The following is a 16192-nucleotide window of genomic DNA, read 5'->3' on the forward strand; positions in this document are numbered from 1 at the left end:
ATGGTGTGATCAAACCAGGGTAAATGTTTAAAAGGCTAGAAATTTAGAAGATTCAAAAATAATTTAAAATCTTGTTGAATTTTAGGTAACTTTTCTTAAACTTACCCTAGCAAAAGGATGCATTCTAATTTCATCTCTTATATTCGTAAAGGGAGCCTCCAAGATGACTCCTCTAACACCCTTCTCATCCAGATTATTCAGTTTAGACAACATATTAGTGGCCACTCCTGTGCCCAATGAATGACCCCATATGAATACCGGATTTGTGGTAATATTACGTATGTAATAATAAACCGCCAGAGCATCTCGTACAACACCCTCTTCTGTAGGTGAAACAGCATCCGAATCACCATAGCCTCTATAGTCGAATGAAATGACATGATAACCTAAATTGCGTAGCAATTTATAGACATCTATACGATGTCCTGAACCCCTAGAAGCCGTATTGCCATGACAATACAACACAATATTATTATCGGGCATTTTCAATAGACGTTCATAGAAAAGTTGTTCATTTTCCGAATTCACTATGGGGAAAGTGGATTTGAGCACCGGCTCTAATTCGTCCAAGTTCTCATCTTTAATATCGGTTACATTCTGCAAGTCTTCATGTGCATCCTAGAAACGAAATTTTTAAACATTATAAAATGTTTCAATATTTTTGCAAATATAATAGCCTACAGTCTATAGTCTAGTCTATTGTCTAGTATATAGTCTTGTCTATAGTCTAGTCTATAGTCTATTTCTATAGTCTAGTCAATGGTCTAGCCTATAGTGTAGTCTACAGTCTAGTCTATAGTCTAGTCTACAGTCTAGTCTACAGTCTAGTCTATAGTCTAGTCTATAGTCTAGTCTATAGTCTAGTCTATAGTCTAGTCTATAGTCTAGTCTATAGTCTAGTCTATAGTCTAGTCTATAATCTAGTCTATAGTCTAGTCTAGTCTAGTCTATAGTCTAGTCTATAGTCTAGTCTATAGTCTAGTCTATAGTCTAGTCTATAGTCTAGTCTATAGTCTAGTCTATAGTCTAGTCTATAGTCTAGTCTATAGTCTAGTCTATAGTCTAGTCTATAGTCCCTAGTCTAGTATAGTCTAGTCTATAGTCTAGTCTATAGTCTAGTCTATAGTCTAGTCTATAGTCTAGTCTAAGTCTAGTCTAGTCTAGTCTATAGTCTAGTCTATAGTCTAGTCTATAGTCTAGTCTATAGTCTAGTCTATAGTCTAGTCTAGTTAGTCTATAGTCTAGTCTATAGTCTAGTCTATAGTCTAGTCTATAGTCTAGTCTATAGTCTAGTCTATAGTCTAGTCTATAGTCTAGTCTATAGTCTAGTCTATAGTCTAGTCTATAGTCTAGTCTATAGTCTTGTCTATAGTCTAGTCTATAGTCTAGTCTATAGTCTAGTCTATAGTCTAGTCTATAGTCTAGTCTATAGTCTAGTCTATAGTCTAGTCTATAGTCTAGTCTATAGTCTAGTCTATAGTCTAGTCTATAGTCTAGTCTATAGTCTAGTCTATAGTCTAGTCTATAGTCTAGTCTATAGTCTAGTCTATAGTCTAGTCTATAGTCTAGTCTATAGTCTAGTCTATAGTCTAGTCTATAGTCTAGTCTATAGTCTAGTCTATAGTCTAGTCTATAGTCTAGTCTATAGTCTAGTCTATAGTCTAGTCTATAGTCTAGTCTATAGTCTAGTCTATAGTCTAGTCTATAGTCTAGTCTATAGTCTAGTCTATAGTCTAGTCTATAGTCTAGTCTATAGTCTTGTCTATAGTCTAGTCTATAGTCTAGTCTATAGTCTAGTCTATAGTCTAGTCTATAGTCTAGTCTATAGTCTAGTCTATAGTCTAGTCTATAGTCTAGTCTATAGTCTAGTCTATAGTCTAGTCTATAGTCTAGTCTATAGTCTAGTCTATAGTCTAGTCTATAGTCTAGTCTATAGTCTAGTCTATAGTCTAGTCTATAGTCAGTCTATAGTCTAGTCTATAGTCTAGTCTATAGTCTAGTCTATAGTCTATAGTCTAGTCTATAGTCTAGTCTATAGTCTAGTCTAGTCTAGTCTAGTCATAGTTAGTCTATAGTCTAGTCTATAGTCTAGTCTATAGTCTAGTCTATAGTCTAGTCTATAGTCTAGTCTATAGTCTAGTCTATAGTCTAGTCTATAGTCTAGTCTATAGTCTAGTCTATAGTCTAGTCTATAGTCTAGTCTATAGTCTAGTCTATAGTCTAGTCTATAGTCTAGTCTATAGTCTAGTCTATAGTCTAGTCTATAGTCTAGTCATATAGTCTAGTCTATAGTCTAGTCTATAGTTCTAGTCTATAGTCTAGTCTATAGTCTAGTCTATAGTCTAGTCTATAGTCTAGTCTATAGTCTAGTCTATAGTCTAGTCTATAGTCTAGTCTATAGTCTAGTCTATAGTCTAGTCTATAGTCTAGTCTATAGTCTAGTCTATAGTCTAGTCTATAGTCTAGTCTATAGTCTAGTCTATAGTCTAGTCTATAGTCTAGTCTATAGTTCTAGTCTATAGTCTAGTCTATAGTCTAGGTCTATAGTCTAGTCTATAGTCTAGTCTATAGTCTAGTCTATAGTCTAGTCCTATAGTCTAGTCTATAGTCGTAGTCTATAGTCTAGTCTATAGTCTAGTCTATAGTCTAGTCTATAGTCTAGCCTATAGTCTAGTCTATAGTCTAGTCTATAGTCTAGTCTATAGTCTAGTCTATAGTCTAGTCTAATAGTCTAGCTATCTAGTCTATAGTCTAGTCTATAGTCTAGTCTATAGTCTAGTCTAGCTAGTCTAGTCTATGGTCTAGTCTATAGTCTAGTCTATAGTCTAGTCTATAGTCTAGTCTATAGTCTAGTCTATAGTCTAGTCTATAGTCTAGTCTATAGTTTAGTCTATAGTCTATTCTATAGTCTAGTCTATAGTCTAGTCTATTGTCTAGTCTATAGTCTAGTCTATTGTCTAGTCTATAGTTTATACAAACAATTTCTTTACAGAACATTTTCAAAAATTTCAAACTTACTGGACCCAATTGCATTTCCTTGGCGAAGCGTTTTACCACTTGTTTGGGTAAAACATGCCAGACACCAATGCGAACAGTGGCCGGTTTGTGGCTTACCACACCGTGATCACTGTCATCCTGTTCCTTTTCCACATCACTGTCGGGTACATCTAGGAAAAAACTTCTGGTGGCATAAAGACCCACACTAGAAGGATTATTTAAGTCGAGATCTCTAGGATATGTGACTGCAAAAAAAAAAAACACAATTATAAAACAAAGATTTAAATAAAAAATTTCAAATACTTACTAAATGTTAAAAATAATATGCCTCTTTGTATCGTTACCGAATAACGAAATATTAGGGGTAATACTATGAATACAACTGAGAATCCTATTAAACATATTTGTACTGTTGCTAAAGATATTCTGTAATTATAAAAACGTAAACATGAAAAGAAGAAAATAAAATAAATAAAATTAAAACGTAAGTATTAATATTTTAAGAAATAAATAATTTTGAATTCATTTTAATGAAAACGTTATGTACCCTTCTAACGAAAACATAAACGATTTATTAATAAATAAGTTTAATTTAAATTATATTAAGTGAAATTAACTGTAAAACTAAAAAAGTTTAAATAGTTTACTTTAAATTAATGTTTGTGTAAGTGGTGTTATTATTAGTATCTTAAAAAAATTTGCTTAATTTATAAACGAACGTGTTATTTTTGAGAAATATTTGAAATACTATATTTGAATTTTTTGTTTGAATAAAAATAAAACGTTTAATAATAAAAATAATAAATACAGTGCAGTACAATAATATGTACACACTAATGGTCTATACCGCGCAAAAATACTATCAGTATTATGGCTGTAGTTGTGTCCATCTTGGTTCATTTAATGGTTGTACTATATAGTACCTTTTTCATTATTCCCTAACAATGACTCGCTGTAGTTAAATGAGTAAGAGAATTTAAAACTTACGACATTTTTGTTCAGTTTTAAGAAGAACATTTGTTATAGTTTCGCTGCTCCAAGGTTAACTGTATAAAAATTATAAACCAGTTAAAACTCGTCTACGAAAGAAATGTCACAAACATAAAAACAACTAACAGATGCTTGGTGATATTGCGTTTAAAGATAATATGTTTAGATAGCGTTTGGAGCACTACACTTAATGGCTGAACATTGCTTAGACTTTGGTAAAGATCCCCCACTATTCGGGGGCAAACAATCTTGTCTTTTTTATTTAAAATGGTAAAAATGTCTAAAACAACAGACAAAAGTATAGTTAAGTCTATAGTCTGGTCTAAAGTCTAGTCTAAATTCTAGTCTAAAGTCTAGTCTATAGTCTAGTCTATAGTCTAGTCTAAAGTCTAGTCTATAGTCTAGTCTAAAGTCTAGTCTATAGTCTAGTCTATAGTCTAGTCTATAGTCTAGTCTATAGTCTAGTCTATAGTCTAGTCTATAGTCTAGTCTATAGTCTAGTCTATAGTCTAGTCTATAGTCTAGTCTATAGTCTAGACTAGTCTATAGTCTAGTCTATAGTCTAGTCTATAGTCTAGTCTATAGTCTAGTCTATAGTCTAGTCTATAGTCTAGTCTATAGTCTACTCTATAGTCTAGTTTATAGTCTAGTCTATAGTCTAGTCTAGTCTATAGTATAGTCTATAGTCTAGTCTATAGTCTAGTCTATAGTCTAGTCTATAGTCTAGTCTATAGTCTAGTCTATAGTCTAGTCTATAGTCTAGTCTATAGTCTAGTCTATAGTCTAGTCTATAGTCTAGTCTATAGTCTAGTCTATAGTCTAGTCTAGTCTAGTCTAGTCTATAGTCTAGTCTATAGTCTAGTCTATAGTCTAGTCTATAGTCTAGTCTATAGTCTAGTCTATAGTCTAGTCTATAGTCTAGTCTATAGTCTAGTCTATAGTCTAGTCTATAGTCTAGTCTATAGTCTAGTCTATAGTCTAGTCCAGAGTTTAAATATTAGTAGATGCTTTTATATTTTTATTTTTGACTTTGCAATAAATATGCATTTACCTCATATTTAAAAATATGCATATTTAAAAAATGGTTCTGTTCAAAATATTTCTAGTATTTTTGCTAAAAATATTTACCCATACAAACTATTGCATATTACAGCTTACAGACAAATATAAAATGTTTTCACTTACAATATATTACGCAGCAACTCGCTAACATATTTATAATACCCACATATATTTCATATGGCTTGCCTATAATATTAAAATATTTTCCTACACAAATTATTCGCAGTCAACAATATTGAAGCCATGCGAGCAGTAATATACGAACATGAAATGTACGCAAGCAGAGCATATATGTGCCGACGAAAACACGAAACAAAACGATAGTCGCGACTATCAGGTTACAATATTTTTACTATCAAACTTAAATATTATTTACTATAGGAAATGACTTATGGTCTAAAATTTAACATTTCATGTTGAACTTGAAAAATTATCAAATATGAAAAATGTATGCAAGATATAACCAAATTTTATTTAGAAAATAATTGAAAACGTTTATATCTATGTATGTTTTATGTATATTATGGGAAAAATGTATGCATGAAATAACCAAATTTTAATTAGAAAATTTTTGTATTGAATTATTGAATGTATGTATTTATTAAATTTATGTTTAATTTTTATGTGGAGTATTAAAATGTATGTATTTGTATTGATTGTAATATAATTAGAAAAAAATTATATAAATACTTAGAGGATCATATGAATGTAAAAATATATTCAAATATGTATATATGTAAAAAATTGTTTTTACAGGCTATATTTAAACATATTGTTTGTAACAGGATGACAATAAGTTTGTAAACAGGTAGTAATGCATTAGTAGTGTCTATGAAATGATCAATAATGAAGGAAATTATAGGTATTTTAGAAATTTGTAACAGGATAGCAAAAAATTAAGAGGGGACATAAAAACATAAAAATTTGTTTTTGTAATTTTACATTGTGAAAGGTTAAAACAACAAAAATGTATGAGTGTATTACATACATATACAAGTATGTTTTTCATATGCATGTGTCACATTTCTATAAATTATTATTACATACACTCAATTATCTTACAATAATGAATGAACAGGCGCGAAGAAAAAAATATATAGGTGTTAATAAATTTGCATATGCCATTGCCAACCTTTTGAATTTGCATGAGAGAGACTAAATAATAATGATATTTCTTTCCTCTTCTCCCCACCACAAATTCAAGTAAAGCAAAAAAAAGGATCTTGCGTAAACCATCGTTAAGGAATGTGCGTAAAATGATAAAGTAGGAAGAGAATTTCTACTACAGGTCATTTTTATGACGAATGTATTTTTGCATCACACGTACATATCTTCTTCCCTCCACCAATTCAGGGAAAAAATGACCTATCGTAATCCACCGTTATGGAATGTGCGTGAAAAGTAGGAAAGAAAAGTGCTGTTACAGGTCATTTTTTTGACGAATGTGTTTTTTGTTATTGTTTCACACATACTTACATACATACATACATATGTATATACAAAACCAGATATAAATGGTGTTGCATATTTGAATATATTTTTACATTCATATGATCCTCTAAGTATTTATATAATTTTTTTCTAATTATATTACAATCAATACAAATACATACATTTTAATACTCCACATAAAAATTAAACATAAATTTAATAAATACATACATTCAATAATTCAATACAAAAATTTTCTAATTAAAATTTGGTTATTTCATGCATACATTTTTCCCATAATATACATAAAACATACATAGATATAAACGTTTTCAATTATTTTCTAAATAAAATTTGGTTATATCTTGCATACATTTTTCATATTTTATAATTTTTCAAGTTCAACATGAAATGTTAAATTTTAGACCATAAGTCATTTCCTATAGTAAATAATATTTAAGTTTGATAGTAAAAATATTGTAACCTGATAGTCGCGACTATCGTTTTGTTTCGTGTTTTCGTCGGCACATATATGCTCTGCTTGCGTACATTTCATGTTCGTATATTACTGCTCGCATGGCTTCAATATTGTTGACTGCGAATAATTTGTGTAGGAAAATATTTTAATATTATAGGCAAGCCATATGAAATATATGTGGGTATTATAAATATGTTAGCGAGTTGCTGCGTAATATATTGTATGTGAAAACATTTTATATTTGTCTGTAAGCTGTAATATGCAATAGTTTGTATGGGTAAATATTTTTAGCAAAAATACTAGAAATATTTCGAATGGTAGCAATTAAATATATTATATTCATAAAATATATTTATATTTTAATATTACATACGTATGCATAGGAGAAAATATGCATTTTGGTTACTAATATATTAGTAATTTTAATCACTGGTCTAGTCTATAGTCTAGTCTATAGTCTAGTCTATAGTCTAGTCTATAGTCTAGTCTATAGTCTAGTCTATAGTGTAGTCTATAGTCCAGTCTATAGTCTAGTCTATAGTCCAGTATAGTCTAGTCTATAGTCTAGTCTATAGTCTAGTCTATAGTCTAGTCTATAGTCTAGTCTATAGTCTAGTCTATAGTCTAGTCTATAGTCTAGTCTATAGTCTAGTCTATAGTCTAGTCTATAGTCTAGTCTATAGTCTAGTCTATAGTCTAGTCTATAGTCTAGTCTATAGTCTAGTCTATAGTCTACTATATAGTGTAGTCTATAGTCTAGTCTATAGTCTAGTCTATAGTCTAGTCTATAGTCTAGTCTATAGTCTAGTCTATAGTCTAGTCTATAGTCTAGTCTATAGTCTAGTCTATAGTCTAGTCTATAGTCTAGTCTATAGTCTAGTCTATAGTCTAGTCTATAGTCTAGTCTATAGTCTAGTCTATAGTCTAGTCTATAGTCTAGTCTATAGTCTAGTCTATAGTCTAGTCTATAGTCTAGTCTATAGTCTAGTCTATAGTCTAGTCTATAGTCTAGTCTATAGTCTAGTCTATAGTCTAGTCTATAGTCTAGTCTATAGTCTAGTCTATAGTCTAGTCTATAGTCTAGTCTATAGTCTAGTCTATAGTCTAGTCTATAGTCTAGTCTATAGTCTAGTCTATAGTCTAGTCTATAGTCTAGTCTATAGTCTAGTCTATAGTCCTAGTCTATAGTCTAGTCTATAGTCTAGTCTATAGTCTAGTCTATAGTCTAGTCTATAGTCTAGTCTATAGTCTAGTCTATAGTCTAGTCTATAGTCTATAGTCTAGTCTATAGTCTAGTCTATAGTCTAGTCTATAGTCTAGTCTATAGTCTAGTCTATAGTCTAGTCTATAGTCTAGTCTAGTCTATAGTCTAGTCTATAGTCTAGTCTATAGTCTAGTCTATAGTCTAGTCTATAGTCTAGTCTATAGTCTAGTCTATAGTCTAGTCTATAGTCTAGTCTATAGTCTAGTCTATAGTCTAGTCTATAGTCTAGTCTATAGTCTAGTCTATAGTCTAGTCTATAGTCTAGTCTATAGTCTAGTCTATAGTCTAGTCTATAGTCTAGTCTATAGTCTAGTCTATAGTCTAGTCTATAGTCTAGTCTATAGTCTAGTCTATAGTCTAGTCTATAGTCTAGTCTATAGTCTAGTCCAGGGTTCGGCAAACTTTTGAGTCGGAAGAGCCAAAATTTACAGTTTACAAAACATAGGTTATAAAAGAACCACAAAGTTATTTTATTAAAACTGCCGACGCGTCAAAAGTTGAAAGTTGCTGAACTTTTCGCGGCAGACTTTTTCAATTCTTTTTGACAGAAGCCTATAACGCGCTGCCGCGTACAACGCGTGTTGTGTACTTTCACCTTTAGAGTAGGGCGACGTGATATAATTTAAAATGCATTTGGAAATGAGGCATTCCATTTTAAATTTAAAAGATTTCCTATCACGAAAATTTATGACGCAGCTGCCATAATACAGTACAAAGTTTCTTAGTTATATTAATTAGGCAGCAATCGAGATAAAATTTTGCACAATTTTTTATGCAAATAGAAATTATACTGTGTGCATTGCCAATATAAGGTTCCTTTTAGAAAATGACTAAATGACTTAACAGTAGGAGTATAGCGACGAAAAAAAACTAGTTTTGTAAGAACAAAAATCTATCTTCGAAATTTAATTTTAGCGCTCATAACTTGCTGAATAATATGACGTAATTCAACGCAAACAAGAACAAAAACAAAAAAAATTTAAAAATTAGTCAGAACTGATCAGAAGTGGGGCTCATAAACGACTCGTTTAAAACAGTAGAAGCTAGGGTGCCATTTTCTCCCGACGAATGTATCATTTATGATCAGAAAATGAACGCAAATATGATCATTTTAATCGTGCAGAAGAGTCATAAATGACTCGAATGTGATCAAAAATTTCAAAAAATGCAAAAAAAAACGAAATTTAACACAAAGAAGTCGGAAAATTACACTAACGCTCATAACTGTTTTAATAAAACATATGCATTGATATAGCTACGCAATTCGTATTATATAGAACAAAAATTATATTTATAATTATAGGAACAAAAATCTCTATCCAAACTTTCATATGATCAGTTCATTGTTGACCACACCCCCATATAAATTCCTTTTCAGGAAACGACTTTAAAGGTCATAACAGGCTTAACTTCGTGACACTTCGTATGACGCTCATTTGATACTCCATTCGTTTATAGCAGTGGTGCTCAAACACATACTACCATAGACTACCATAGTAAAAGTATACTAATAAAATGACTACAAACTATAAAGTATATGCTAACTGTCAAATATTTATTATGGATATATCAAAGTCTATATATAAAAAACTATCAACTGTTATCTCATGTTCTCCTATATTAATTCGGCTTTCTCAAAATTTTGTTGTTGTATTTCTGTGTATTTTAAAAACGTCGCGCACAGACCTTACTTCGACAAGTGCTTCTGTGTTTCTGGTTTATAGGGAACTTTCAATTAAAAATTTAAAGAATTAAACATTTTCTTACTTGTACATGGAACAGATTCAATGGGAGAGAAAGGTTTTTATGGCTTTAGAAAGTTTGAATCATAGCTTGTTTAAAGTTTCAAAAACGAATCTAAACTTTCATTTGTTAGTTGGCTTTTTACCTAACTCTTCCAATTTGCTTTTAAATTTTGACAAATTTCCACAACACAAATATTTACTTTTCAAATTGATCAACTGCATTTCTAGAGATCCAGTACCAGTTCCAAATGGTACAATGAGAACATATAAACAAAAGCAAGGAAATGAGCGAAAAGCTAATTGGTTTGTTTTCGTTCGTTTTCATTAAAAATAATTTGTTTTTGATTTGGTCATGAACAATTAAACAAAGTTCAAAAGTTGTGTATATTGTAGAAACGTTATGCTAGTTTTAACAAAGACTGCTCGTTATTCGATTCAGATATTTTAAAATATATAAATATTTTTTTATAAAATAAAAGTGTGTATGAAACTAAAGAGCCACAGCTCCACATCCAAAGAGCCGCATTTGGCTCGCGAGCCGTAGTTTGCCGACCCCTGGTCTAGTCTATAGTCTAGTCTATAGTCTAGTCTATAGTCTAGTCTATAGTCTAGTCTATAGTCTAGTCTATAGTCTAGTCTATAGTCTAGTCTATAGTCTAGTCTATAGTCTAGTCTATAGTCTAGTCTATAGTCTAGTCTATAGTCTAGTCTATAGTCTAGTCTATAGTCTAGTCTATAGTCTAGTCTATAGTCTAGTCTATAGTCTAGTCTATAGTCTAGTCTATAGTCTAGTCTATAGTCTAGTCTATAGTTTAGTCTTTAGTCTGAAGTCAAAGTTCTTGTAGAATCTCAGAACGAATATTTCGAAATATGATGGTAAGAAATTTTTTTATATTTTAATGGTACGAATATTATTGTACTACACTGTACTATATATTGAATAAAAAATCTACAACATATATTTTATTGATAAAAAAACAATAAAAATAAATAAAATCATAAAATATAAGATAAAATTTCAAACATTTTATAATAAAAATAAATCAAAATTTTGCCACAAAAAATGTGATGATAAAGCTTAATATTTTTTAGTGAGTGTAAATTAGAACAGAAATATAAATAAAGGGGGAGCGAGAGCAATACTTACAACCCAGTTAGCCAAATTATAATAAATACTCCGGGAATGATTGTGGCGCGAAAAAGTGAATTTAAAAATCTATAACTTTCATACATAATAGAGCGCGTACGTTTTGTAATTTACTTATTTTCTTTCTGTATTTACAAATTTAGTTTTCGAGCAATATTAATTTAAAAAAAAGCACAGCTTTTCTTTTCTTCGAATTATTTGATTAGTGAGTGATTTATGCTATAACACAGAAAAAAACACTTTTTGTTTTAAAATTTCAGAGCAAATTTACTAACATTAACTGAATAATGATGATTGATGATGATGACAGTGGTAATGTTTTGGTGAAATGTTTTATATTTTTAAATAAGTTTAATTGTTGCAATTTCTTTAATTAAATTTTAGTGTGTATTTGTAAATACTGCATCTCTAATTTTTTTAATTTTTTTTTTAACTTAAATATTGTGTTTATTTTATAAAAACAATATACAATGTTGTCAGGGAAGAGATAAAAAAAGAAGAATAATAAAAAAATATATAATTATTATTATCATTGTAGTTTTGGTTTTTTGTTGTGTTTAATTAGTGTTAAAATAAATAGTTAATATAAATTATTAGTCAGTTTTTATAAAAAAATGTTAAAGTTATTATAAAAATATGAAAATAAAAGAAGACTATCAGGTCTGTCACACATTCCGATCGGAATGGTTTCAATTCCGTATTATTATTCCGATCATTTTTGTTTTAGCTTCTCCAAATTCCGAATTATTTCGTAAATTGACAAAAAATGAATAAAATTATATAGATTTCATTTAAAATTATTCCTGTTTAGCTAATCAAAACAAGAACCATGTTTTTAGTAAAGGTTCTTATTATTAAAACTAAGAAAAGCGTTAATTACATACAAATATCAATTCCACTTCAAAAACTGAAAGTGGTTTCATTCCGAAAGAATTTTTCGTTTTCTTTTTTAGAAGAAGCAAAAATACGGAAATAATTCTAGTCTATTGTCTAGTCTATAGTCTAGTATATAGTCTAGTCTATAGTCTAGTCTATAGTCTAGTCTATAGTCTAGTCTAGTCTAGTCTAGTCTATAGTCTAGTCTAGTCTATAGTCTAGTCTATAGTCTAGCCTATAATCTAGCCTATAGTCTAGTCTATAGTCTAGTCTATAGTCTAGTCTATAGTCTAGTCTATAGTCTAGTCTATAGTCTAGTCTATAGTCTAGTCTATAGTCTAGTCTATAGTCTAGTCTATAGTCTAGTCTATAGTCTAGTCTATAGTCTAGTCTATAGTCTAGTCTATAGTCTAGTCTATAGTCTAGTCTATAGTCTAGTCTATAGTCTAGTCTATAGTCTAGTCTATAGTCTAGTCTATAGCCTAGTCTATAGTCTAGTCTATAGTCTGGTCTATAGTCTGGTCTATAGTCTAGTCTATAGTCTAGTGTAGTCTATAGTCTAGTCTATAGTCTAGTCTATAGTCTAGTCTATAGTCTAGTCTAGTCTATAGTCTAGTCTATAGTCTAGTCTATAGTCTAGTCTATAGTCTAGTCTATAGTCTAGTCTATAGTCTAGTCTATAGTCTAGTCTCTATAGTCTAGTCTATAGTCTAGTCTATAGTCTAGTCTATAGTCTAGTCTATAGTCTAGTCTATAGTCTAGTCTATAGTCTAGTCTATAGTCTAGTCTATAGTCTAGTCTATAGTCTAGTCTATAGTCTAGTCTATAGTCTAGTCTATAGTCTAGTCTATAGTCTAGTCTATAGTCTAGTCTATAGTCTAGTCTATAGTCTAGTCTATAGTCTAGTCTATAGTCTAGTCTATAGTCTAGTCTATAGTCTAGTCTATAGTCTAGTCTATAGTCTAGTCTATAGTCTAGTCTATAGTCTAGTCTATAGTCTAGTCTATAGTCTAGTCTATAGTCTAGTCTATAGTCTAGTCTATAGTCTAGTCTATAGTCTAGTCTATAGTCTAGTCTATAGTCTAGTCTATAGTCTAGTCTATAGTCTAGTCTATAGTCTAGTCTATAGTCTAGTCTATAGTCTAGTCTATAGTCTAGTCTATAGTCTAGTCTATAGTCTAGTCTATAGTCGTCTATAGTCTAGTCTATAGTCTAGTCTATAGTCTAGTCTATAGTCTAGTCTATAGTCTAGTCTATAGTCTAGTCTAAGTCTAGTCTATAGTCTAGTCTATAGTCTAGTCTATAGTCTAGTCTATAGTCTAGTCTATAGTCTAGTCTATAGTCTAGTCTATAGTCTAGTCTATAGTCTAGTCTTATAGTCTAGTCTATAGTCTAGGTCTATAGTCTAGTCTATAGTCTAGTCTATAGTCTAGTCTATAGTCTAGTCTATAGTCTAGTCTATAGTCTAGTCTATAGTCTAGTCTATAGTCTAGTCTATAGTCTAGTCTATCGTCTAGTCTATAGTCTAGTCTATTAGTCTAGTCTATAGTCTAGTCTATAGTCTAGTCTATAGTCTAGTCTATAGTCTAGTCTATAGTCTAGTCTATAGTCTAGTCTATAGTCTAGTCTATAGTCTAGTCTATAGTCTAGTCTATAGTACTTAGTCTATAGTATGTCTATAGTCTATATAGACTTGTCTATAGTCTAGTCTATAGTCTAGTCTATAGTACTTAGTCTATAGTCTAGTCTATAGTCTAGTCTATAGTCTAGTCTATAGTCTAGTCTATAGTCTAGTCTATAGTCTAGTCTATAGTCTAGTCTATAGTCTAGTCTATAGTCTAGTCTATAGTCTAGTCTAGTCTAGTCTAGTCTAGTCTATAGTCTAGTCTATAGTCTAGTCTATAGTCTAGTCTATAGTCTAGTCTATAGTCTAGTCTATAGTCTAGTCTATAGTCTAGTCTATAGTCTAGTTTGTAGCCGTGTTTGCAGTCTAGTCTATTGTCTAGTCTATATTCTAGTCTGTAGGTAGTCTAGTGTCTATTATATAGTCAAGTCTATATTCTATTATATAGTCTAGTCTATAGTCTATTATATAGTCTAGTCTATAGTCTATTCTATAATCTAGTCTATAGTCTATTCTATAGTCGGGAATATAGTATAGTATATAACTAGTCTATAGTCTACTCTATGGTCTAGTCTCTAGAGTAGCCCATAGTCTAGTTAATAGTATAGTCCATAATATAGTATAGTCTGTAGTCTAGTCTGTAGTATAGTCTATAGTCTAGTCTAACGTCTAGTATATAGTCTTATCGATAGTTTAGTATATAATGTAGTCTATAATCTAGTCTATATCCTTGTCTAGCCTATAGTCTAGTCTATATCGTTGTCTAGCCTATAGTCTATTCTATAGTCTAGTCTACAGTCTAATCTATATCCTAGTCTAGCCTATAGTCTAGTCTATAGTCTAGTCTATAGCCTAGTCTATAGTCTAGTCTATAGTCAAGTCTATAGTCTAGTCTATAGTCTAGTTTATAGTGAAGTCTATAGTCTAGTCTATAGTCAAGTCTATAGTCTAGTCTATAGTCTAGTCTATAGTCTAGTCTATAGTCTAGTCTATAGTCTAGTCTATAGTCTAGTCTATAGTCTAGTCTATAGTCTAGTCTATAGTCTAGTCTATAGTCTAGTCTATAGTCTAGTCTATAGTCTAGTCTATAGTCTAATCTATAGTCTAGTCTATAGTCTAATCTATAGTCTAATCTATAGACTGGTCTATAGTCTATTCTATAGTTTAATCTATAGTCTAATCTATAGTCTATTCTATAGTCTAAAGGCTATTCTAATCTATTGTCTGTTCTATAGTCTTGTCTAAAGTATAGTGTATAGTTTAGTCTAAAGTTTAGTCTATAGTCTGGTACATAATCTAGTCTGTAGTTTAATCTGGTTTATAGTCCAGTCTATAGTCTAGTTTATAGTCCAGTCTATAGGCTAGTCTATACTCTAGGCATTAGTCTTTTGTCTAGTATATAGTCTAGGCTATAATCTGGTCCCTAGTCTAGTTTCTTTTCTTAGCTATTGTCTAGTCTATAATTTAGTCTTTAGAATAGTCTAATGTCCAGTCGATAGTTTAGTCCACAGTCTTTTCTATAGTCTTATCTTTAATCTTATGTCGAGTCGCTAGTCTAGACTTTTGTCTGTACTACAGCCTACTCCTTTGTCTAATCGTAGTCTAGTCTAGACTATAGGTAACATATTAATGAAATTAAATTAAAAATATTTAAAATAAACTAAAAACCAAAACATAAACTATGTTTATAAATTATTGTTAATTTATATTTAACTAATTAGAAGTTCTAATTTAGAACTAATTATTGTAAACAAAATAGCAATCAACCAAAAAACATTCAAATAAATTAATACATTAGTAGATAAACATTTGTATAATGACAATCACCTTTTTATGAAAGTCCGTCTACGCGTAAAAAGCATAACTAGAAAAAGAAAACAATTTTTATTTTTTTTGTAATAAAAAATAATGTTGGAATAATATATAACAAAAACAATGTACATAATAATATTATTAAACAAAATTTTATCATGTTAAAACAATAAATGACAGAAAATTTTAGAATTGTGGGCATGTGATAAGAAATTTAATACAACAAAAAAATATACAACAAAGTTTTATATAAATATATATAAACAAATTTGTATTATCAATTTAACCCGCCATTAATAAGCATTATAAGGTTCATGTGCGAAAAATTTTAAAAAATATATGTATATTAATTTGAATGGATTAATATCGAAGAATTTTTTTTTAATTGGTCGAATTGTGTCATAATTCTAATTATAATTTACCTTTGAGGTCTAAAAATTTTTATACATTTTATTAAATTATTTATCCTAGATGTTTTAGCTCAAAGACGAAAGATCTGTAGACACTTTAATCTAGCATCGCCTTTGCTTAAACTAATCGATATTCGTCTCAACAGGCATACATTAAGTGTAAACCTGTTGAAAGGGCTCTAGACTCCTTTATATTGAAAAAATTCATGGATTATAAACATTTTGCTGTGGTTGTCTTCCTTAATATAGAGGCCGCTTTCAACAAGGACAAATCACACTCTCTGATGAAGCTTGACAGATCTTCTGAGGTTTTTATGTAGATCTTATTCTCAAATAGAATCATTGAAACTTCAATG

The 16192-nt window shown here is 30.2% G+C and overlaps 1 protein-coding gene across 10 annotated transcripts in view; it reads right to left on the reverse strand.

The window, feature by feature from the left end:
* The window catches only part of LOC119610136 (lysophosphatidylserine lipase ABHD12), a 31985-nt gene that overhangs the window by 473 nt on the left and 15320 nt on the right, over positions 1 to 16192 (reverse strand). For 3 of the 10 annotated variants that reach the window (XM_037965246.1, XM_037965244.1, XM_037965245.1), the window contains exons 3-7: positions 15442 to 15478; positions 3305 to 3423; positions 3019 to 3242; positions 106 to 618; positions 1 to 35 (exon numbers count right to left, since the gene is read on the reverse strand). The exon at positions 1 to 35 is cut by the window's left edge and continues 473 nt beyond it. In XM_037965246.1, the coding sequence (XP_037821174.1) occupies positions 1 to 35; positions 106 to 618; positions 3019 to 3242; positions 3305 to 3423; positions 15442 to 15476 (926 nt within the window). In that variant the 5' untranslated portion in view covers positions 15477 to 15478. Of the gene's footprint in view, positions 36 to 105; positions 619 to 3018; positions 3243 to 3304; positions 3424 to 11114; positions 11548 to 15441; positions 15479 to 16192 lie in introns of all 10 variants that reach the window. The other 7 variants (XM_037965237.1, XM_037965240.1, XM_037965238.1 and 4 more) reach the window with 4 other exon arrangements.

The sequence above is a fragment of the Lucilia sericata genome, unplaced genomic scaffold, assembly GCF_015586225.1.
Source record: "Lucilia sericata isolate MDLA Ls3-8-SP2 unplaced genomic scaffold, ASM1558622v1 Contig001125F_arrow, whole genome shotgun sequence".
NCBI lineage: Eukaryota > Metazoa > Arthropoda > Insecta > Diptera > Calliphoridae > Lucilia > Lucilia sericata.